Source organism: Hippichthys cyanospilos, chromosome 8, assembly GCF_059441005.1.
Source record: "Hippichthys cyanospilos isolate Australia breed blue-spotted pipefish chromosome 8, RoL_Hcya_1.0, whole genome shotgun sequence".
Lineage (NCBI taxonomy): Eukaryota > Metazoa > Chordata > Actinopteri > Syngnathiformes > Syngnathidae > Hippichthys > Hippichthys cyanospilos.
Window position 1 is genome coordinate 4816038 of NC_142376.1, and position 26463 is coordinate 4842500.

The 26463-nt window shown below is 39.1% G+C and overlaps 1 protein-coding gene across 2 annotated transcripts in view; it reads left to right on the forward strand.

The window, feature by feature from the left end:
* Positions 1–26463, forward strand: part of LOC148419905 (cGMP-dependent protein kinase 1) — a 122428-nt gene that overhangs the window by 50555 nt on the left and 45410 nt on the right. For both annotated transcript variants that reach the window (XM_088421731.1, XM_088421730.1), the window contains exon 3: positions 4652–4765. In XM_088421731.1, coding sequence (XP_088277857.1) covers positions 4652–4765 — 114 coding nt within the window. The remainder of the gene's footprint in view (positions 1–4651; positions 4766–26463) is intronic.

Consider the following 26463-nt stretch of genomic DNA (forward strand, 5'->3'; position numbering starts at 1 on the left):
GGGGACCGAATGAACGCTTTCTGTATCCCCGGAAAGAAACGGTGTGTGAAGTCATCTATATAATATTTGACTAAAATGTGTTGTGAAGGAGCCCAAGGCTGATTGCAAAGCATCGTTTTTAATAATTGTGGACGTGAGTGTCGAGCAAATGTTTCTCCATTATTGTTGCCGCGGTTGTAAAGTAACTTTACTTGACTGCTTCTATTTAAGTAACATAGTTACTGATAACTTGCTATGTTAGATTACATGTGCTTCTCAATTATATTTTGCCAAGCCCCCCCTGGAAAGAAGTTTTCGCACCCCCCTCAAATCGAAGCGCTGACTATAATTAAGATTATTAGCTATAAAAATTGTATACTTTTTAACATCAACAGAAGAAAAAAAGCAATATAAATCAACGTGCAACAACTGTTATTTTTTTACAGTTTTTAAACGGTTTACAGGTTAGTGTAAAACAGAAAAAAAATAACCAAGTGTATGAAAGTGCCGGAAAAAAATGATGAAAATTCATATTTTATTGCAGTTGCACTTCACTCAATGAGCCCAAGATTATTAGCTATAAAAGTTGTATACTTTTTAACATCAACAGAAGAAAAAAAGCAATATAAATCAACGTGCAACAACTGTTATTTTTTACAGTTTTTAAACGGTTTACAGGTTAGTGTAAAACAGAAAAAAAATAACCAAGTGCATGAAAGTGCCTGAAAAAAATGATGAAAATTCATATTATATTGCAGTTGCACTTCACTCATTGAGCCCAAGATTATTAGCTATAAAAGTTGTATACTTTTTAACATCAACAGAAGAAAAAAAGCAATATAAATCAACGTGCAACAACTGTTATTTTTTACAGTTTTTAAACGGTTTACAGGTTAGTGTAAAACAGAAAAAAAATAACCAAGTGCATGAAAGTGCCTGAAAAAAATGATGAAAATTCATATTTTATTGCAGTTGCACTTCACTCATTGAGCCCCCCCCCCTATTTGAGAAACACTGGGTTACAAGTTACTCGACTGTCAGTGAATAACATTTTCAAGATTTTCAAATGTATTTGCAAGTATGTTGAAACGTATTTGCCACCTCAGCAAGGACAAGACACACCCACATAACGATCAGTTTGAACTGCTGCCATCAGGTAGATGCTACAGGAGCCTGAGGGCCAGGACTGCCAGGCTGGTTAACAGCTTCTACCCACAAGCCATCCGGATTCTCAACAAATCTCTCACGCACTAATCTGCCTCCTACTTCATGCATAAATAATATTTTGCGCTAATATTTTGCACTACGTGATATTTGCACTCTATTATTAGCACCATTGTTTCCGTTGTTGTTTTATTGCTATTATTATTGCTATTTATTTATTGCTGGAACATGGAACGTAATCTGCTACTCAGGGAAGTGAACGGAATAAGAATTTAATTGTGTGGTATAATAATATTATACATATGACAGTAAAACTCTCGAATCGTGAAATGTATTTGCAAGTATTTTTGAATATAATTGCAAGTACGTCCAAACATATTTGCAATTAATTTTGAATGCATTTGTAAACACATTTGGACTTGCAAAAACATTTAAACATATTTAAATTGGTTCAAAAATACTTGCAAATGCATTCAATTATATTTACAAGTATGTTCAAACAAGTATGCCAGTGAAAAAATATTTACAGCACAGATGCAGCTCTCGCTTCTGTACCGAAGGACATTTTTCTTATAACATACAAACCAGTTGCTACATGATTGAAAATGTTTTTCCCCTTTATGACTTGGATACAATATTGAAGAAAAATGCAGGCAATCAAAATAGCAGGGAGGTAGACCAAAATATAGTAACACATTCAAAGAGGTGACGTCTTTCTCTCGTGTAATGATGCACACAAAGACACGTCTTTTTTTTTTTTTTTCAATTTTTCTAACAAGAACAACAAGACCAAGCAATCAAAAGTCTTTCCTGCAGAGCTCACACAGAACTCATTTCAAGTTTCCGCTTTGTGAATCATCGCGGCCGTTTAAAGTCCCGCCGGTACGTGGTGTTTCTGCGAAAGCGCGCATCCTCTGCTAGCTCGTCTAAAGGCTGAGGAAAATTATATGGATCAAATGTTTCTTCATGAGTTTTTAGTGCGGAGGCTCTCTGGGAATTGGGGTGTATTATTTTAATGAGCACTTGCCCGCCAATGACTGTCAAGAGATGAGAAGAATATTCAGCGTAAACTTCTCTTAATTGCTCAAGCAAGCCGTAATATTATCTTATTGAGGCTTCCTACGTTTACTTACTCATTAAGTACGAGACTGATTTGCAGCGGCGGGATTTGGTGTCAAAGAAGGGCTGCGCAATTTATCGAATTTTAATCGCGATCACAGTATTGGCTGCAAAGATGAACAGAGCTTTTAAAAAGTCAAGCACATTTTTTTATTATTAGGTCTAATCAAGCACTTTGGCATCCTACCACCAGGGGGCAATGTTTCCCGCATATTTGCATGACAAAAGCTTTTCTCACCCTAATATATTATTTACCAGAGTGAAATGGCGTTGAGTTTCTCACTGCATTCCTAAAATATGCCGTGCTTGCTGTCAACTGAGACCCATTTTGAAAAACCAGATTTGTTTTAAATATTGACTTTATTTATTTATTTTTCGTTTATTATTATTATTAGGGCCCGAGCAGCGACCGCTGCGAGGTCCCTAATGTTCCTGTCCAGATTATTATTATTACTATTATTCTCCGAAATGAATCACATTTTAGAGGACCTAAACATGCACAAAAAATCACCAAAATTTGCACACTCATAGGGCCTGCTGTAAAATTTGGTGTTTTGGTGTTTTCATACATAAAATCTAAAAAATTGGTATTTAGCGGCTATCCTCCTGGGTAACGGCCAGTTTCACCTAGAGCTATGAAATTTTTTAGGCATATATAGGACCTGAAGACCTGCAAAAAAGTTAAGAGCACCATATGCTAGGATGTACAGAACCAGAGATATGAATTTTTTATGTTCATTTTTTGGACCGTTTTTGGATGTTTGCAGGTGCCAAATTCCTCTTTAATAGCCCCTAAACGGTTGACCTGATCGACTTCAAATTTGGCATGCTCCATTATCAGCCATAGGACCACAACTGAGCAAAATTTTGAGAAGATCGGCCAACATATATGATGGGGGCGGGGCTTTAATTATTATTATTATTTTCACTTGTAAGTATCAAGCCTTTAGGCCTTGTTTATATACTGCTTTTTTTTTTTTTTTTTTAAAGTGCAATAAATCGACATGTGTGATCAAACATGATGAATAATCACGATGAATAATCGTGATTATTATTTTGGCCATAATCGTGCTGCCCTACTACAAAAGATACGCTGACATGCTCTTTGACTCCAGTCATCTTTCCCAGGCAAACAAAGATATTGCATAAAAGTTGAAACGAGCTGGAATTGGGCTGGGCATCCAATCGGAGTTCAAATGTGCCAGTTGTGTTCTCTGACATCGAAAAACGTTTCCCCGACTTTTGAAATTGAAACAAGGATCCCTTTCTTTAGCCCCTTTCGCACAAGGTCTTCATCAATATCAAAGCCGCAACAAAAGACCAGATTGATCCGCCTTTGCCTTTTATACCGAATCCAGTGAAGCAACTGCGTGCTTTGACATCACAGCATTCGGCAATCGGAGAATGTGAAGAACAGAATTCTTGTAGGACATAGACAATTGCTGTCAACAGGGGCGAAGACATGAGTGGTGAGTGTGAAAATTCACACCCATATCCTGGCATTGTAGAATTCATTTTCCTCACTGGCATCGTTTTGGTTTTTATATTACCTTCAAGGGTGGAATATTGTCAGCTAGCAAAGCAAAAAAGCTATAGCTAAGCTGTTTCATTGGTTTATTTTTTTAAAAACTCATCCAGTCCCAAAGACGGATTTTTACATATTCTACAAGAGTCTTTGTATATTTGTTTTAACAGAAAACATTTGCATTATATTTATTTTAAAGTTAGAAAAGCATGTAAATTACTCCCTGGGATTGAATGGCTAGACTCTATAAAAGACGTATAATTATGTCTTTGGGATTGAACGAGTGGAGCATTTTGCAGGACACAGAAAAGTGCTTTTTTTTATATAACACATGGACTTGAACTCATTTCTGATGCATCACCTAACAAATTTCTATTGTGGTTCATACTGTATATATTAAGGGACGACTGTATCATTGTGTTTTCACTAGTAATCGTTTCTGTATAATGAAGTAAAGTTCTAGTCTACTGCAAACTATAATACACTTCTAAATGATTACCCCTGTGACTGAGTCAGTCAAACAGCATGGAGCAGGAATGGTGTGTGTCGCGTTGGTATTCCTGCCAGCTTTTTTTTTTTTTGACTTGCTAGTAGCTTAGCGGCAGCCCACACTGGAAGTCCCACACCACAAAATAATCTTCTTTTTCTAGTTCAGTGAGCCAAGAGCCTTCTGGCTGGATGCTCCCAAAAATGAAGTACAAGCCCTCACACAGCGATCGTTCGTCCACACACACACAAACAGGCACACAGTCAGTTCCATCGGTCCGACTTTTGCACTCTGTGAGCGCGGCACACCTGGATTGAAATGTGCAATTCAAAATAGCTCCACGGACGCTTCTCACCATTTGCTCTGATGTTTTGCAGACGGGAAGGTGGAAGTGACCAAGGAGAGCCTGAAGCTGTGTACCATGGGCCCTGGGAAGGTGTTTGGCGAGCTGGCCATTCTCTACAACTGCACCAGGACTGCTACTGTCAAAAGTGAGTCTCCGTAGACACCAGGATGGCAAGCAAAACATCCTGCAATGTACTGGATTTTCCGCACTATAAGGCGCACCGGATTATAAGGCGCACCCTCAATGAGTGACATATTTGAAAACTTTTTCGATCACAAAGTAATAACAATAATACAGTGATTACTTCGCTGTTAATGGGGGGTGCCAACCCCCCGCGAGGTCTGAAACCCGCAAAGTTTCTATATACGCCCCAATATAGCAGCAGTAACCACAAACAATCCTTTTTTGTTGTTGTATTTTTTTGCGTATTTTATTTCCTTTCTCCTATTATTTAACATTACATTATCCTTATTAGCATTATTAACATTATTGTACATTCATTAAACAACTAATATGACTTAGTTTGTTGAGAATGTGTTCTCAGGACTGGTTATCTGTACCAAGACTCTGGTGGGAGAGTACGCAAGTCATCACGTTGAACTTGACATTTATTTTGGCTCATGTATGGTATATCATGTAGTATCTGTTGAATAATAAATCAACAACAATCTTAAAGTCAGTCAACTAACACTTGCCGAACTTTAATCTATGAATTTACTGTATTTTTAGCCGACATTAGCGGGTTAGCAACAACTACTAACTTTTAAGCGCAACCTCTATACAAACGAACACATAAACAGAATAAACATTCATCGCTTACCAAACATAGGCAGTAGCGTGCGTTATCAACATAAACGATAATAAACTATAAATATGAGCTTACATTGTCATTCACTACGTCACTGTAACGAGCTGAATGAAGCGCAGAGAACTTAAAACAGGAAACGGAAATGCAACGCGACCCTACAAATTAAAAACATTCTTTCAAAATAAGATAACAAACATCACAAACTCTAACGCTTGAAGAATTCTTAACATAGTTATTAACTAATATGACTTAGTTATTTGATGAATACAGTACTGTATAGTGTAAATTTTTGCTTTTTTCATTTTTTATCACTTTTACGCATTTTTTAAATAATTTTTTATTTTTAAATATTTTTCATTTTTCCTGGAAAAACCCACGAAGTACTGAGACCGCAAAGTAGGAGGGATCACTGTAACTCAAATAATACCTCTAAACTCTCAATCGCATAATAACTCAATGTCAATATGAGCAACCGTGTCCAACTGTAAACACACAAAAGAAAGACTTACTTTATCACTTCATTTCCCATCTACAAATCCCAATCGCAATATTGATTCATATATAAGGCGCACCTGATTATAAGGCGCAGCATCAGCTTTTTTTTTTAAAAAAAAAGGCTTTTAGCTGCACCTTATAGTGCGGAAAATACGGTACACTATATGGTTTGATGGATAGCACTCAAGAAATCCACAATATGATTCATCATAAAAGAGGTGCTCGGAACATATGGGAGAAGTATAGATGCTTTTTCCTGATTATGGCCGGATTTACGCTACATGGTCCAAGTAATACAATCCTGACTTTTTTTTTTTTTCCAGTTGGATTGTGAATCATGGAAGCGTAAAAAAAATACAACAAAAAAAACACCCACGTTGGAATGGTTATCTTCTGATCAGAATCAGGCCTCCTCTAAAGGTGTAAAAAAAACAAAATGTGACATGTACAGGTACAGGAAAAGGTGAGTTCATCCCTAAAATCACAGATCTAAAAATACATTTCCGACTCATCCGCAACAGGGGAAAATCTGTGATATCATGCACCCGTATGATAACGTTTCTTTTAGTTTTCTTCCTGCACACCTGAAACACATTCAAACAAGAAATACACCTGTTAAAAACAACATAATTTCGCCTGGCTAAAATTTCCAAGCTTAATCGTGCTTTTTTTTATGAAACACATTCAAATACTGTACATTCAATATATTACACAAAAAATATTCCTATTAAAACCACATTTCTTTGCCTGTCTAAAATCTGCTAGCTTAATGCTAACATTGTATAAAGTAATGTGAATTGACAGACTAGCATGGATGTTACGGTAATTATAACGCTTCAAGTAAATACATTAATATACTCACAGGCATAAATTGGACCTGAAATGAAACTTCAGCCATTTATGCGATCACTTGTTGCAAAAAAAAAAAAAATCGGGCTCACTTCCATCCTCTCTGTTGGCCAATGATAAAATTTGCATGTGTCACTCACTCCCACTGAGCTGTTTGAATAGCAAATTAGGGGCTTACTGTGCTGAGACCCTGGACAGAGAGACGCAAGCTACAGGGAGTCAGACAGATGCAAATGAGTCAAAGAAAAAGAGTATGACACAAGGAGAACTACTGTATGGAGCTGGTTTTGTATATAAAAAACTTAGATACTCAAATTAATTACAACTGAATTGTATGTAAATGAAATGTACTAAAACAATATTTAAATGTTGTTTTATCTCATTGGATTTCTGCTTTTATCTTAAAAAGCACAGATTCAGTCTTTAAGTTAAATACAACTGAACTGTACGTAACATAAAGTAGTAAATTGGACTTAAAAAAAAAAAACTAAACAAACAGGAAAGTTGGTTCATAGCTACACACTTCATTCTAGTATTCAGAATTGCATAACATTTTTACATGTAATTTTTACCCTCTGGTCTCTACACGGCTTAAAAAAAAGACACTTTTCTCCAAACTATTCCCGCTCTGAATAACAACAAAACAAGAACACATTAAAATTAAAAATGCACTTTGTGAACCTATGGTTATATAATTCTATAATATCTGTTCTATTTAATGTTTATTTTTATTTAATATGCACCAATTGGAGCAGCTTTTCCAATTTCTGTGTATATAAGCTATACAATGACAATACATCTATTCTATTCTATTCTATTCTATTCTATTCTATTCTAAATGTCTTTAGCTCATGCACCATACTTTTAAAACCATCGCTTCAAATTGGTACGATCGTGAGAGCGAATGTTTTTCCTTATTAGCTCAACTATTGGCTGGCGACCAATCCAGGGTGTACACCAAACCAGATGGCATAGGTTCCAGCTCACCCAGTACCCTAATGAGAACAAATTCTTGACAAAATGGATGCCTGGAAGTTTTTCGTGGCCGTAAATCTCAATCGGCGTTGTCGGTTTGGACGCCGCTATTTTTTGTGCGCGCCAGACGCGCTTTTGGAACCCTCTTCCCTCCCCGGTTCCAGCGTCAAAGCGCGCACGACGGCGAGTAGGTGGCCCGCCAGACCAGCCATTTGAATATTTAGCGCCGAGAGCGGCGAGCGAGCGAGCGCAGATGGCCGAGAACAAGCGCGTCGTAAGAATGTGTCAGGATGAGGAATACGTGTTTATGGCGGGCAGGAAACGTGGAAACGGCCGCAAACGCCTTCCTGGACTGAGCGTAATAAATCCGGCGAAGGTGACATAAGGTCCGCTCGCTTCATACCGCACGCCCAGAATAAACCGGGTGACGACACCTTCACGCGATCGCTACGGCGCCGCGGAATGACGACAGAATTCCTCGATACCTTAATAAATCAACGCCGGGCGCGCGTATGGGAATGACTTTATAATTGGATCCTGCGGGATTTGATGGCGGCAAAACGGAGGATTTCTTTCCACTTAGATCATCATTATTAATCAAATCCTGCCTTAAACCTCCCGTGTAAATATTTTGACTCCTTAAACCAAATAGATAATCTGTTTATCCTTCCCTTTGGTCATGTGGGATACTGTTATGATGGGATTGTATAAGGGACTATAAATATACGGTATATACAAAGCCATTTATAGTAGTTATTGCCTTTTCTATGCCATTATCGGACTCTCGCTTCAGCAACTTTTATGGTTCATATACATCATAAATAACCCGAGGATGCCCGGTGGGATACGTAAGTCGATGACCACGGAGTTTGAATATTGTTTACGTGGTGCGCTTTCTTGGCTGTAAGGTTGCAAAATGATTTAAGGGTAGGAACTCAAACAATTCAATTAAGTACACGCCGTCTAGCGTCGGTAATTGTTTTTGGTGTTTTCATAATAGAGGAGCGTGTCAGCGCTGAGCTTATGATAGGGACCTGATTGTTTTGTTTTTGCGGACCGTGGTAGAATGGATTATGGGACGCAATAGGAAAATAATTATAGGAAACTGCATATGCAATCAAATATTATTTCATTGATTTTGGGAAAGCAAAATGAGAAGTTATGTAAAATGGAAGGCGGTTGTATGAAGGCAGTTTGAGTTCAGTGACATCGGGAAAGAGGAACTTTACTTATAGAACAAAATATTAGTTCAGTGATTTCAAGAAATAGGGAAAAAAAATATGGAATGTCCTCCAGCTGTCCATAAATTGCAACTCAGATGTAAAGCAGTAGAAAAAAAAAATCTTATGCGACTAAATACGGTGCGTTCAGTGACATAGGGAAAAAAGGACAGTACTTAAAGAACAAAAAATTATTCCAGTGTCTTCAAGAGTAAGAAAAATATGGAATGTCCTCCAGTTGTCCACAAATTGCAACTCAGATGTAAAGCAGTAGAAAAAAAAAAATCTTATGCGACTAAATACGGTGCGTTCAGGGACATCGGGAAAAAACGATAGTACCTAAAGAATGAAACATTATTTCAGTGTCTTTGAAAAATGAGTAAGAAAAATATGCAATGTCCTCCAGTTGTCCACAAATTGCAACTCAGATGTAGAAAAAAAATCTTATGCGACTAAATACGGTGCATTCGGTGACATCGAGAAAAAAAGACAGTACTTAAAGAATGAAACATTATTCCAGTGTCATCAAGAAATGAGTACGAAAAATATGGAATGTCCTCCAGTTGTCCACAAATTGCAACTCAGATGTAGAAAAAAAAATTGTATGCGACTAAATTCGGTGCATTCAGTGACATTGGGAAAAAAGGATAGTACCTAAAGAACGAAACATTATTCCAGTGTCTTCAGGAAATGAGTAAGAAAAATATGGAATGCCCTCCAGTTGTCCACAAATTGCAACTCAGATGTAAAACAGTAGAAAAAAAAATCTTATGCGACTAAATACGGTGCGTTCAGTGACATCGGGAAAAAACGATAGTACCTAAAGAACGAAACATTATTTCAGTGTCTTCGAAAAATGAGTAAGAAAAATATGGAATGTCCTCCAGTTGTCCACAAATTGCAACTCAGATGTAAAGCAGTAGAAAAAAAAATCTTATGCGACTAAATACGGTGCGTTCAGTGACATCGGGAAAAAACGATAGTACCTAAAGAACGAAACATTATTTCAGTGTCTTTGAAAAATGAGTAAGAAAAATGATGTGATTCTCCAGTTGTCCACTGAATGCAACTCTGTTGTACAGCAGTTAAATAAATAAATAAATAAAAAAGGAGGGCAGTACGTATTCAACTAAACGTTAGTTCAATGGCTTCTAGAAATAATGATGAAAAATGACGGGCTCTCCTCCAGTCATCCACTCATTACAAGATGTAAATCAGTTTAAAAAAAAAAAAAGAAAAATGAGCTTACGTGACGAAATACAGTTTGAGTTCAGTAACAACGGGAAAGGAGGAAGGAAGCTCGGGAGATTCCGTGTAACGGATGTGGAGCAGCTCTCAGAAACTGATTGTAAAACTAAATATTAGATAACCAAGGAAGTTGTGGAACATCATCTGTTTTATTTCTGACTCGTCCGCCAGAAAATGAAATCACTTATGACACTGCACCAGGATGAACGTTGGCAAAATAAAAGCGTACAAAAGAGTCACTATTAAGCAATTTAGCAACAAGTAGCTTCATCTTCCAATTAGTTTCCTCTTAATCTGAAAAGAAAAAAGTATATTGTTCCCGAAAAGAAAAATCTATTGTGACATCACTTATGACACTGTGCACCAGGATGAACGTTAGCAAAATAAGTGTACAAGAGTCACTATTAAGCAGTTTCGCAACAAGTAGCTTCATCTTCCAATTAGTTTCCTCTTAATCTGAAAAGAAAAAAGTATATTGTTCCCGAAAAGAAAAATCTATTGTGACATCACTTATGACACTGTGCACCAGGATGAACGTTAGCAAAATAAGTGTACAAGAGTCACTATTAAGCAGTTTCGCAACAAGTAGCTTCATCTTCCAATTAATTTCCTCTTAATCTGAAAAGAAAAAAGTATATTGTTCCCGAAAAGAAAAATCTATTGTGACATCACTTATGACACTGTGCACCAGGATGAACGTTAGCAAAATAAAAGCGCACAAAAGAGTCACTATTAAGCAATTTAGCAACAAGTAGCTTCGTCTTCCAAATAATTTCCCCTTAATCTGAAAAGAAAAAAGTATATTGTTCCCGAAAAGAAAAATCTATTGTGACATCACTTATGACACTGTGCACCAGGATGAACGTTAGCAAAATAAAAGCGTACAAAAGAGTCACTATTAAGCAATTTAGCAACAAGTAGCATCATCTTCCAATTAATTTCCTCTTAATTTGAAAAGAAAAAATATATTGTTCCCGAAAAGAAAAATCTGTTGTGACATCACTTATGACTATGTGCACCAGGATGAACGTTAGCAAAATAAAAGTGTACAAGAGTCCCTATTAAGCAATTTCGCAACAAGTAGCTTCATCTTCCAATTAATTTCCTCTTAATCTGAAAAGAAAAAAGTATATTGTTCCTGAAAAGAAAAATCTATTGTGACATCACTTATGACACTGTGCATCAGGATGAACGTTAGCAAAATAAGTGTACAAGAGTCACTATTAAGCAGTTTTGCAACAAGTAGCTTCATCTTCCAATTAATTTCCTCTTAATTTGAAAAGAAAAAAGTATATTGTTCCCGCAAAGAAAAATCTATTGCTCCTGTCACGGAACACAACACCATTATACTTTGCTTTTCCCTCCCCGTGCAAAAACAATTCAGAGTTAACTGGAAATCAATGCGTGGCCTCCTACGAGTATGAATGAATGCATGAGACCCGTTTGGGTGGAGGGGGGGGGGGGGTGGGGGCGGGGGGGGGCTTCCCGAGACCAAAGAGGGTCTAGCGGAGATGTGACGGCATCCGCTTGATGGAGGCGTCAAGGTTGCGAGCTCCTCGCTGACCCCTTTCAAATCGCATGATCCAATGCGCTGACCAGCCAACCTGATGCCGCTCCTCCTCTCAGCTCCCGCTACTATGGCAACAGGTACCCATATGGGGGTTGGGGGTAGTGGGGGACTGACTCTTCCCATTCCATTTCCCATGGGGGGGGACACAGTGTGTTTCCTTTTAGCGCCTTTGAGGTCCCGATCGATGGGTCACAGAGCGGCTCGGATGAGGATAGAATAGCATATACAGTATATAATGAAACATAAATGAGAATAGATAGAATACAAACAAAAATCATCATTGTTTAGAGCATTTGCCTATCAAAGCGCTTTAATTGGATATTTGGTTCAATTTTAGTTCCCGCATACAAGTATCATTGCATCCAAAGACAATGAAGGGAAGATAGGAATCTTTTCTATTAAAATGTGAAAATCAACTTATTAACACCAGAGGGATTGCGTGTAAAACAATTTAACGTTCAAATGTGAACCAAGCATTGTTTTTTCCTTGTGTGAAAACAAAAGTAAGGCAGCATGAATGTGTGGTTAGTGGTGATACTTTGTGTCTCAATTTAGTTCAAAGTGGAAGGATTCAATTTGCTTTGATTTGAAAATCAAAAAAAACAAACAAAGTCAAACTACTGATTTTCTGGTTCAAACTAGTTCTTTCCCTCCTAATATCTAACTTAAAAAAAACAACAACCACAACAAAACCCACCTGTGTCTTATTTGAATGACACATTCAAAATGATGAAATACACAAATGCTTAATTGATTAGATGTCTTTTGGAATGAATTTCGAAACTTCTATCTTGCATATCCTAGCTAAGACCCAGTCAGAGTGAGATCGTCACTTTGCGATGTTCCCATCGGTTACTTGAATGCCGTCACCTCCCAGGCATGCCTGGATGCTTTGCTCAACTATGTGCAAGCGATTTATTCGTTCAAACCTGGGTGATTCAGGTGCCCTGGGTGATTACAATCATTACGTTGCATTTAAAAAATCTACTGTTCCGTCAGATTTAGTCCGTCATTTTTAAAAAGTCTTCGTCGTTTGTGTAGCTAGCTAGAAAGCGGGAACTGACAAACACAAAGCCAACTGAGCCACGGCACATCAAGAGAAGCTGGTTAAACTTAGCCATTTTCAACTAAAACATAAAAAATATCGAGCGGGAGGCATGTCACTCAAAACACACCAGCAGACTCTCTTTCCGCTCCTATAGATTTTCATTTAGGTTCGACTCCAGCTCCAACCTTCACATAGAAGCTATTACTCTGTCTTTAAAGATACCTAAAGGCCAATTTTTCATCACGTGTAAGAAATTCCAACCCATTGATCATCGTGCCTATTCTAGCTTGTGGCCATCATTTAAAAACAAAAAAAAAAACAACCAAAAAAAAGTTCATTATTCACCGTAAAACATCATGAACACGGTGGCGTTTGTACTCCCGTCATCAGTCACCGTCAGCACTGCGCCTACAGGCTGTCCGCATCAATCACCCTCAACAAATGTATGCGCGGCGAGACATCGCTAGCTTTAACACTTATGCGTAAAATCATTCCTTTGACACGCATATTAGAATGGAGGAAAAAAAAAAAAGTTTCATTGTGTTTCACGTTTCAACTCGGGATTGGAATCGGATCGTTTACACTCATCGCTTGATCTCATATGAATATATTGGAAGGGATTAGATGCAGCCTTGCGAGGGATAGAAGGGATTATCTGGAGTCTTACAATTTCTCTCATTTCAATGACGGCGTTGAAAATAGGGAGAGCCCGTGACGAACGGAAGCCGCGGAGATGGAGCGTGCCTGTTGCCATAGCAGCAGTTTTATCCGAACCGGACATCTTTTTCTTGCCCGTTCCCGAAATGATCATAAAAACATGTATGACTGTCAATATTTTTTCAAAGATGGTTTTTACCTCTTAAAAAGTAAAGCGCGTGGTCATTTCTTGATTAAATTGTCAAATTATGACCCCCCCCCCCCCCCCCCCCCCCCAAAAAAAAAAAAAAAAATCGCTAATTCCTGTTCCAAATAATAAAATATGAAAAATGAAATGTGTCCACATTAAAGCACTTAATGACGCTGGCTGCTCTTGTCTCGTTTTTTTTTTTTTTAACGAGAGCTGCCCTAATAAATGTGTATATAATTTTTCCAAGTGTAGTTAATCACTTGATTTTTATCAGGTCCACTTGCGAATGAGTCACGCGGCTTTTATCTTCGTAACAAATCATGACGCAGGAAATTGATCGAAAAGATTGATGACTGCAAACGAGCGTGACTTGACTTCTTTTTTATGAATTTAACAAACATCCCAAGTATGAATATGCATAGTTATGCTAGGAAAAAAAAAAATCACATATGCAACATTAATCCACATTTAATCTGTAGTTAAAATCTAAAATGCAATATATTCTAACGCATAACCATTAGGGTTGTTTAATAGACTGATTTCACAACGGAATTTCAATTTATTCAATAAAATAACATCCTTTATGATAAATATTTATGGCAAACAGTAATTTTATAATACTGTTTATATTGGACGGTGATCTATCCAGATCATGACTCCGCCATAATATTTTGTGCGAAATTAATCCGGTGATTACAGTGTGATTTATTTAAAAACATTGCCGGTACGCATACAGATTAAAGAGATTCTACAGTCGAATATCTTTATGATATCACGGCAGATATCACGTGACGTGTACATTTCGTTCCTCTCTCCTATGTCGTCATTAATTAAAAAAAATTCCACTTCAATCCGATGTCGACGTATGGTCGAATCTATTGACGAGCGTCTCCGAATGAAGGCGTCGTTTGAATTTGCCGCAGATGGCAGCAGCTTTAAGGTGAAGAGTTGTTTGTACATAAGAGCGCGTAATGGCGGGACCTCTCGACACGCACCGACGGACTCATGAATATCCAAACAGCTGGTGTGGATCCGGCTGAAGATGTTTGCGTGCTGCACAGAATGCTAGAAGCTTCTATAAACATCCATAAGTACACAAAGATAAACAGCCGTCACTACCGTGGAGATGATTGAATTCTAATGTACGGGGTGACCTCTGGATTTTTAGCTTTATGTCTGGATTCCTGACGGATTGCACCTGCCCCATTGTTTTGTCTCGATTTTACAAAGGTCATGATCCGGATAACTCATTCAATCCCAAAGACAGATTTTTACGTTTAAGAGTCCAGACGTTGAAGTCCGGGTACTCTAAATGCACTGTTTTGTTTTTTTTCTTCAAAAATGAAGGCCAAAAGTCGACTCGGTGGCGTAGTGAATAGCACGTCCGCCTCACAGTTCAAAGGACCCGGTTCAAATCCGCCTGGCTCCGGCCTTCCTGTGTGGATAACTCATTCAATCCCAAAGACAGATTTTTACGTTTAAGAGTCCAGACGTTGAAGTCCGGGTACTCTAAATGCACTGTTTTTTTTTTTGTTTTTTTTCAAAAATGAAGGCCAAAAGTCGGCTCGGTGGCGTAGTGAATAGCACGTCCGCCTCACAGTTCAAAGGTCCCGGTTCAAATCCACCTGTCTTCGGCCTTCCTGTGTGGAGTTTGCATGTTCTCCCCGGGCCCTCGTGGCAGTTGAATTGGAATACTAAATTGTCCTTAGGTGTGATTGGGCGCATGATTAGTCGTTCGTCTCTGTGTGCCCTGCGATTGGCCGGCAACCAGTTCAGGGTGTCCCCCGCCTACTACCCGAAGCCAGCTGAGATAGGCGCCAGCAAGCCTGCGACCCCTGTGAGGATAAGCGGCTATAGAAAATGGATGGGATGGAAGGCCAAAAGTATGGGTGCATCATATAAACTGTAAATTAAAGATGATATTTTTCTGATTAAACACCATTCAAGGAAGATTGCTCTTCCAGCCACATAAAGCAAGTTTTGATGCACAGATACGCATTTTTATATCGGCCTTATTCTTACTTACCATAATTACCGTAACGGGATGAGCTAGAGCCAGCCGGTGCCCGCTGCAGCTAACAGCAGCTCATGTCAGCCGAAGATATTATGGCATTGTTTCCAATAAAAGAAGCGAGCAGACCGAACCAATGTCCGAGTCCATCCTTGTTCACACGCAGGAATATTACTAAAACGAAGAAGATGTACGTAAGTATAGTAAAAAGCGGCATTTTCCCCGAGATGGCAAAGCGGCTCCATTGTTTGTGAATCTTTCCTTCCGTAGAAAGCGAAGCAAAAGATCATCGCTGTCAGCAGTCTTGCGAGGGCTGACGTGCGCGCAGATGACGCCTGCTCAGTGTCATGGATCTTCTCCCGGCAGTCGCGGAGAACAGGGCCTTGAGTTTATGACGAAGCGGCTTGTGTTTACCTCGTAAAATATCCTGCCGGTACGCCTGTCACTCTCTGTCGTGTTTTATTTCCTTTATTTATCCTTTAGTTTACAAGAAGTGCTCCATTGCAAAGCAATATTTCCTCCTCAAAGGAGATAAGTTTGACACAAACTGAAATTTAGAGAACACACTTAATCTTTGAGCGGTCTTAAGGGGAACAATGACTAAAAGGCTTTATGGGGGAACTCGAATGAAAGTTACTTGATATGTTGGGTTAAAAAAAAGGTTTAAAAGTCACTAAATACTGCAAAAACCTTGGGTTTTAAAGGCACCTATATTCAAGATTTTTGAGACAAAAATCGGTTTAGGTCCTTGAATATGGCTGTGCTTGTATTTTTAACTCATTCAATTCCAAAGATGTATTTTTATGACTTTCTTATATATATATATATATATATATATATATATATATATATATATATTTTTTTTTTTTTTTTTTTTTTTTATTTCTCATGGTTGGCTAAAGGAGGTCCTAAAAATGGCTGGTTACTAAATGTTGGTTACTAATTAATTGCTGTAAAACTTTAGTACCTCAAGCACTAAAGCCTACCCCCCCCCCCCCCCCCCCCCCCCCCCCCCACGGAATTTTCACACATGAATTTGTGGGTACCTGAATTTTTTAAATGTGAAAAATTATTTTTACTTATATGACTGAAATACACATATTTACTTAAATCTTAAATTATTAAATCTAATACGGTAACTGTATTGTTATCCCTTCCCTTCCAATTCTTTAGGCTGTAGTCTCACAGAGAGCCGCGGTTATATTAGCTGCGCCCAGAGTGAAGCCTGTTGCTGACCCAACATGATAACAATCAGAGTTTACACTTGAAATTCCAGTTTATTACAAAGGAAATCTAGGTACGAGATTTACAACGCTCCGGTGCAGCGCTGCTCTTTCTTCCTCTTCCTTTGTGTTGTGGCGGGAGTAGATTACAAAGCCTGGCCTCACTGTTCGATGATCGCACCGGGAGCCAATCACGTTTCTTGTAGGAAAGCCCGTCTCCCTCATGAGACTCGCGCACGCTGTTAGGTAGACGCAACGGAAGAGGATGATGTTTCCATCGGTTACTTGAATGCATCCCAGAATACTTTGCATAACCCGCAACATAACAAGCAGTTGAAAGATATGCGGTCCATTATTAGCAAGCTAATGATGGACACAGTTAGCAACAGGCAGTTATTAAAACACGATATTCAAAAACATACTTTTTAAAGAAAACAATAATCCCATTCCAGCGTGTTTCATCTTTTGTTTTTTGAATTTTTATTCCACGTGGCAATTTGGCCCGCAACATATCAAGAGAAAGAAATCAGTTCTATTGTTTAGAAGCCAAGGTCGTACACATTAGCAATGGAGGTTGCAATTATATTCTTAACAAGGCGCCCCCTACTGCGTTGCACTGTAATACCGACTTCAGTTACACTTCAGGAATGGCAAGCCGCATAAAAAAGACAAATTAGCTAGCCAAACGGTGAGCGTAAATGGCGGATTTTGTGAAACATTTCCCCTATTAGTATGCGGTCGGCAGAGAAGGAGTTAGGCTCGCCCTTTCTAATGACTGTTGACAAATAAAGCTCATTAGCCTCTGGCCAATTTATGAGACGGACTCGTCGCTAATGAGGTGGAGGTGTTTTGAGATGCAAAAGAGAGAGTGACGACAGGGGACAAGAATAACGAGACGCTCGCACGGCTTTGAGGAAATCCAAAGAGATGAAAATCTTCTGTTACCCGACGCTGCCATGGCAACGGTGCCACTACCAGTGGCGCTGCGAGAAATGTGAAGGCGCAACAGTAATGGTGTCAGGGTAGCCGTCACCCCGCTGTTGGGAGTCACCTTTGTTTTCCGGGACTTGACAAAGGGCCGAGATGCAAGGAGTGTTTGGGTCCTCAGTGCGCCTCGCTGTGCACAAATGTGTGTGTAAACGTGTATGTGTGTGTGTGTGTGTGGCTCCTTCATCGCAGCGGGAGCGCAGGTGTTCCGGAGTTAGAGGTTGTCGCAAATCTCTGGGTCCTTTCAGGGGTTAGCTCTCTGTCACTGTCTTGCAGGTGTAACCATAAAAGAAATAAATAACTAAAACGCCAGAGCAGGGTGTTTATATGCAAATTAATCCTGTCTGACAGTTTGGAATTTCCTGCCTTTTCAGCGAGGAGTAGGACAACTGAGGACAACTCATTACCTGCCATTGACGGATGTAGATGATACATTTTTACTCTGCTTGTTCACGCACAATGTTGTGACATTTGTAGGAATCAACAATCCATATCAAATACATACAGTATTACCGTAATTACCCAAATATAAAACACACTTTTTTCCCAAAAAACAATGGCCAAAAAAAATGGATGCGTTCTATGAACACCATTCGGGAAAGATTGATCCGTCAGCCACATAAGGCGAGTTTTGACGCACAAAAGTGCATTTTTATTTCTTACGATAATTACCGTAATGCACATGTGTCAAAGTCGAGGCCCGGGGGCCAGATCCGGCCCGCCACCTCACTTTTTGTGGCCCTTGAAATGCTGATTTGACTTCAGGTTTCTGACTAAAATACCAAAACTGCAAGTTGTCTTTTTGGGGGAAGAAAAACAAACATTTTCTTATTCTCCAAATCTCTCTTGAACAGTTTTTGCTGACTTCTGATATCAAATCTCGGTAAATGTGTGATCAACACACTTAAAATGTATTTGAATTAACAGTCATTCCGGCCCTCTGACAGAAACTATCACTATAATGCGGCATAAAATAAAAATTTGTTTGACACTACTGCCATAGTGGGATGAGGGCGGATGTCAATAAAAGAAGCGAGCAGACCGAACCGCTGTCCGAGTCCCTCCTTGTTCACACAAAGGAATATTCCTAAAACGAAGAGGATCATGTAAAGGTTATGATGTCTCGAGAGACATAGTGTGTCCCAGTGACCCAGTGCTTCCTGAGTCGTCCCCAGGCCCTCGTCCCAGTGGGACTTTCCTGACCGGGAGGCATCCTAACCAGATGCCCGAGCCCCCTCAACTGGATTCTCATTCCCGGTTGACCGAAATTCTCAGCATAAACTGAGCACAGTGGACAAAATAAGCAGCCAATCTCCTCACTGGCCACCTATCTCGCGTGTAATCTAAAAATACCTACCAAGTGCCATCAAAGGTGTCTCAAATGTTAGGGGTAAATAAAAGTAGGCACTTATTGATCGAGAGCCTCGTATCAGCAAACCCTGCGGCTGGAGCACGTATAGCCCAGAATCAGACTGATTCCATTGACAAATTGACTCCCAACATATCGATCCATCAATTTAGTAGGGATTTGGTCAGGAAGCTAGTTCCTGGAAAAGTGTCACCTTGACGATCGCAAAGTCGACGAGTGGCTTACTGATTCTAATTTCCCTGCGGAAAGAAGACAATAAGGTTGCCAAACAACGAGTCACAGTCACTGTCTTGGGGAGAACATGTGCTACTATTCTTGCAAGGGGAGATCCAATGCTAAACAGATGCTAAAATCTAGCCAAAAAGTGAAATATTCTGTATTCAGTTGGACATCCCCTGTGCCACTGACCTTATTTCTCAGAGGGAGCTGATTGGATGACCAATTCCTCCATTAATGGCACAGTCATCGCATCTAGTGCACACCCCCCCGTAGCGCGAAGAACTCATGAGAATAATCAATGTTTCTCTCACGCACCTTGCACTGATTCACATGCATTTTCACCAAAAAAAGAAGCTCCCGACTTGACTGACAGTCAAGCTTTAAAAACAATGAGTCACACGCTCGGTGAGAAAGGAAGTCTGAAAAAGGTGTCGACACCACACTCACCCAGCAGGACGTTATCTTAAGACGTTATTGCGCGCATCGAGCTGACGATGTATGATAAAAAAAAAAACGTAAGACCCGTTCTCACGAAATCCTGATAAATCAGAATGTATGACGGCTGCTACGACCCGGCATTACCTCCATCAGAGAGCTAATAATAGCATCAGGCGCTGATAAATAGCAAACAAACGTAATTTCCTTCCATTTGACTTTCTGCAGCTTGGCATTACACACACACGCGCGCAGACTTATCAGGTTATTCAAACACATTTCCTCTACGTGTAATTGTTTTGGCTTGATTGTCTGTAATGACTGGGGCAACAAACAATTAAAATTTATCTCGCAAACCCACCACGGAGCAATTTAAGGCGAATGGGTCATTTGTTAGCCCAAGGAAGTAGCCCCTCCTCTCTGTTGAGTCAGGAGTCTGTGTTCAAAAGCAAACATCTGATCATTTGTATACAAAAGTCTTGTATAAAGGTATAGTCTTAAGTTTTGAACAGTCCTACAAATTCTGCTTAGGAACTAGCTAGTTAGCTCAAGTTTTTGGATAAACATCTGGATATAAGATTCAGCTAGTCCATGCTTCTCGACAAAGATTTGTGAAGATATGAGCGCAGATTTTACCTCAGCCAACAATCAGATAAATGGACAAACAGATGAAGGCGCTAGCTAAGCTAGTGAGCTAGCTCTATCCGTTTGGATTAAGGATGAAGCGAACTAACTAACTAACTATGTGATCTGTGGCTATGTACAGTTAGACTATTTTCCAAAATAGTCTAACCCTCAATTTTTGAAGTATCAGTATGTAGTTTTTCCATTATAAAACTAGCTTGCTAGTAGCTAAAAACGAACAAGCCACTCCCAGATTTCACTCCTCTACCCAATGGGATTTCCACATAGCCCTGCAACCAAATTTTGTATTTTGTGTTTTTTTTTTTTTAAATAAAGAAAATGGGACCTATTTTCATGATAAATTGAGCCTGCAGATTTAAAAACTCCTCTAGCTTCTTACTTGAGCTAAGGTTTGCCATTTTGTCTCGCTACTGCTCAATAATTGCCCAGTGCGCATTTCTTGCTGGCCTTTTGGCCTCTTCATTCATCATTGATCATTAGAGAAACATGAAGACTTTGTTTGGAACGGAGTAGCATCATATCACTACCGCTCTTCTAATGACTCCCACAAGTGTGGCTGTCTGTTCTGAATTTTAATGATGGAGGTGGTTGGACATTGCCTGAGAGAGATCCATCGGTCCAAGAATAGAAACACCTTACGCAACAACATTGCTCTCTATTCTGCTCTGGAATATATAAGCCTTCTGTACTCTATACATAGCACCAATGGTGGCAGGTGGGCTGACACACGGCAGAATATTGCACTGGCAGCAGCTGCTTCAAGTTTGAGTGTTCTGGAGCAGAAATTGGCATCTGGAGTCTGCTGCTCATTAAAACAACTGTGTTGCAATTTGCTGATATGTGAAAGCTGTCAAAAGGTGTAACGCTTTAGGTGGGCGGTAACAACAGTCATTAGTTGATCCTACAAAACCTGCAAAGGAACAATTTGGAATAGTTCTGATATGAACCCGAAACTAACTAACTAACTAACTAACTAACTAACTAACTAACTAACTAACTAACTAACTAACTAACTTACTTGCCCCTTAGCCACTCGTTTACAACTTAAAAAAGGACATAACTAACTAACTAACTAACTAACTAACTAACTAACTAACTAACCATTTTACCCATTGTATATAGTAGCTACTAAGCTAGCTTGTCCAGTAGGCTCTTCTTTATATACAACTTAAAAAAAAGGAACTAACTAACTAACTAACTAACTAGATAGGTAACTTGCCCCTTAGCCACTCCTTTACAACTTAAAAAAGAGATACCTAACTAACTAACTAACTAACTAACTAACTAACCATTTTACTCATTGTATATACTAGCTACTAAGCTAGCTTGTCCAGTAGGCTCTTCTTTATATACAACTTAAAAAAATGGAACTAACTAACTAACTAACTAACTAACTAACTAACTAACTAACTAACTAACTAACTAACTAACTAACTAACTAACTAACTAACTAGATAGGTAGCTTGCCCCTTAGCCACTCCTTTACAACTTAAAAAAGAGATACCTAACTAACTAACTAACTAGATAGGTAACTTGCCCCTTAGCCACTCCTTTACAACTTAAAAAAGAGATAACTAACTAACTAACTAACTAACTAACTAAAATGCCCCTAGCCACTTCTTTACAACATAAAAAATGAACAAGCTAACTAACTGACTAACTCCATGCAGCAGCTACTTAGCCATCTTGCCAACTCACTCATCCACTCACTCAATGCATACAATAGCTAACTATCGATCTTAACCATCAGCCACCCTTTCACAACCTATAAATTGTAACTAACTAACTAACTAACTAACTAACTAACTAACTAACTAACTAACTAACTAACTAACTAACTAACTAACTAACTATTTTGCCCATTACCCTTTACAACTTATTTTTGGGAAATACTAACTAACTAACTAACTAACTAACTAACTAACTAACTAACTAACTAACTAACTAACCATGAGCCCTCTCCATGCCTTGTTTTGTTAAAAAACGCAAAATATGTTCAGTATCAGAACCTTTATTCAAGTCTATATCAAATTCAGTGATTTATTTATTTATTTATTTATTTTCAACTTTTGGTTCGCGAACAACGCAAGCTTGGGCTGCTCGGTCGAGGTAATAAACAAGCAGGGAATTCCTGATGTATTTACCTGCAGTCGTGTGAGCGAACGCAGCATCTAATGGCCCGTCAGACTTTCTCACGCTCCGTTTCCATCAATCCGACCTCACTTGATGCTTTAATGACTTTAGGGAAATAAAAGCTGCACTGTTCCAGCGCGCTGCCATGACAGCCACTGCGCTCCTTCCGTACTTTGCGCTCGCGTGTTGGGGGGGTGATCGGGTGGGGGGGAGTTACCAAAAATCAGGCGCGTCACATTTTGATGAGCAGGAACAATTCAAACGCCTTCTCTGATTATAATAATACACCCGAGTGAGAGCTCTCACTCATTAGTTTGGAGATCCAGCTCCTCGCTAAACACCGGCAAGTGCTAAAATCAGCACCTGCGGGCAAGAGCATCTGAATAAACAATGCGCCACATTTGATTATTATTATTTCGCACATTTTCTTTGCCGCTTCACAAGGTTTCGATGATGAGCGCGCTAAAGTGCGTGAGCAAGAGAGCAAAGTGTGAGCAAGGATTCTGTCAGTCTCATCATCTAGCATCCAATCCTTTTTTTTGTTTTTTTTGTGCCTGTTTATTACTTGTATTTCTTTTAGTAAGTTTAGCTTGGTGTTGATTTATGTGCATTTACAGGCTCTCATCGTTTTCATTTTCAAACTCCTGAAATGCTAGATGGTCTTTTTGTTGTTGATTCTTCTTTGATTGTATTATTTTTTATTTTCCTTTGAAGTTGTAGTAGTAGTAGAGTTTCCTCTTTGTTAAGGCGAGCAAGTGCAAACTGTTGTTGTTATTGTAAAAACATACATTCTCTACTTCTGTTATAGTGTGGTGGTTTTTTTTGTTTACTGCCCCCTATAGTATGGGAGAATATTAGCTGACTGCGAGGGAAAGCCGCACAGACTATAAAATGATACAAAACGCATGAAGCGTTCATATGTCAAGCATAAACCAAGTTTAAGATTGTGTAAATGGTGCTAAAACTGGTAAACAGAGAGAAGTAGTCGGGGTCAAGAAAATATTTTCGTTTTTTTTTTTTCACTAAACAATTCCAAATAACCGGTACATTAACAGTAATAGGAGAAAACATGCTTTTGCGATTTTATGACAAGTGTAATTCTATCCGATTAATCAATAAAATTATCATTTTAAAAATAATTCAGTAGCGACAACCCCAATGTGTATGTACATTTAATCGTCATTTTTGTTCAGTAGTAATAGCTATATAAATCGTAGTCTCTCTTTTTAGTTTTAGCAGAGTTACTTGTCTTTTATTTTCCTCTTATCTGAATTGGATAAGCTCCAGTGATAAAAAACAAAAACAAAACATACCTATTGTGATCACCACTTAGCCTCTTTTTGCAATTTCCATGAATGATTTCTTCTGTCTTATGATAGACTAAAATGGATAAATGGGCTTATACGCTACTTCTTGATTAAGCATAGCGTTTTTATGTATTATTTGCTCTTTTTTTTTTTTTTTTGGTCCAGACAAACAAGCTTAAAGTCATTTTGTTGTTGGAGACGCATTTCGCGGAAACCTTTTTTGTCACATGTGACGTATAAAGCCAGGGGGAAGCTTTCATTTCTATTGTTGACGCAACAATGCTGACAAATGGGCGGCTTATTTTTCAACTCAGCTCTCTGCTTGCGACTAGTCTAATCTGTATTTAAGCACTTTGGGGAAAAGCCTGCCGAGTTTTGGGATAGGATTTCCCGCGGTGAAAACGCACTTCAGCGAAATCGTTTTCAAACGAGTACGAACGCACCGAGCCTGAGGAAAAAAAAAATACAATTAAAATACATCAGCATAACATAAACCGCCATGACTGTAGGATGAAAATAGGTTTGATCATTTAGTGTCACGATTCAATAGGCAACAAAGTGGATTATAAAGCAAGCACATGTTCTATTTGCATAATACCCGCAGGCTGAAATCCAGTTACACTGAGTTGTAACAAGGGCAAACAAATAAATGTCTGTTTTGTTTTGTGTCGCGTAACATTAGGGACACTTCTACAATTTAATGAGATTGTTCTCCTCCGCTGTCACGTTTAGAACCATGCACACAATGTGGTGTGGTTTTCATTCGGTACCTGCAATCCTGTTGGGTGAGTGTGAGCAGTGGTCAACAGCAGCAGTAAGGAGAGAGTGGGAATTCTACATCCATGAAGTCAAAACCATTCTACAGCTTTGCTATCAGTTGTTGGTGTCTTAGTTCCAATGTACTCTTTGAAGTGAGTTGAGGAGCTTCATTGTGGAAAAAAAAGTAATGGGTGTTCACCAATTGTGTATTTTGGTGCCAAGGAACTAAGTTGACTTGAAACAAGGAGCTTCATTAAGAATTAAGTAGTGCATGGCCACCATTTGTGTATCTTTTTGCCAAGTAACTATGTTGACATGAGAAAAGGAGCTTCATTTATGCAAAGCTCTTGTTTTGAGGCATTTTGGTGCTTGGGAACAATGTTGAAGTGGGTTGAGGCACTTCATTTGAAAAAAGTTATATTTATCTTAGTGCTACACCAACATAGCCGATGTGTTTTGAGGAGTTTCAATTCTGCAAAAATTGCTCAACTTCCCTTGGTGAAATTTTGCCGGAATGAATCGAGGAGCTTCATTTCGATAAAAGCACAGCCACCGTTTTGTTCATTGTGGTGCCAAGGAACTATGCTGATGTGAGATGAGGAGCTTCATTTATACAAAATTAGTGCTTTGCCACTGACTTTTGGCATCTTGGTACATGGGAACTACGTTGTGGTGAATTGAAGTACTTCATTTCGAAAAAGTAATTATTTGTATTTTAGTGCCATCAATCTATGCCGATGTGTGGTGAGACGTTTCAGTTTTTCAAAAATCATTCTTAACTGCCATTTTGTGGGATTTTGGTACCAATAAAACTACTGGTAGTTGAGGAGCTTCATAAAGACTTAAATAGTGAACTGCTATCTACTGTAAGTGAGTTGAGGAGCTTCTTCCACACAAAAAGTGGATATGCATTTTGTTGCCGAAGAACTATGTTGACTTCAGATGAGGTGTTTAATTTCGACAAAACAAGTGCTTTGCCGCTGTCTTTTGGCATCTCGGTGTGTAGGAACAATGTTGACGTGAGTTTAGGTACTTCATTTCGACAAAAGTAGAAAAAACAATAAGTTCAATAGCTTCATGAAGACCAAACCAATTTTTTTAACATCTAGGTCCTTGGTCTCTTAAAGTACTTTGAGGAGTTTCATTGAGACAAAAGTAAAGCTTTGCATCTTAGTGACAAAGAAACAACGTCATTGTGAGTTGAAGAGCTTCCTAAAGACCTAACTAAGAATCTTTTAGCATCTTAGTGCTAGGGTAGTCTGTTGATGTAAGTTGAGAAGCTACATTTGGACAAAAGTAGTGCTTTGCCGCCATATTATATCAATTTAAAGGCAAAACTTTATGGGGGGGTATTCACAAATTTGTCCTTTTCGCGGCAGGGCTCAGTCTGGTAAAATACGTGTCCCAAGCAGCATCCGCGTACACGAAATCCTCGCCGTCATGGTGCCACTCCAAAAATTCATTAATCCCCCTACCGGGCTCCCTCAAAATTCCTTCCAATCTTTCATTTCCCCGGCTCGGCCCCGGGAAGCTAATTGGCAACCCGTGAGCATTACAACATTCATCAGCGTCCTCGCGAGCAGATAACTAGTTCCCCGGGTCTCAACGCAATTTAGTGGAGCCTCGGAGTAAGCCGCCTACTAACTGCGCGCCGCTGCGGGCTGGCCGCACATCTTATTTCCCAGCGCTCTTTTC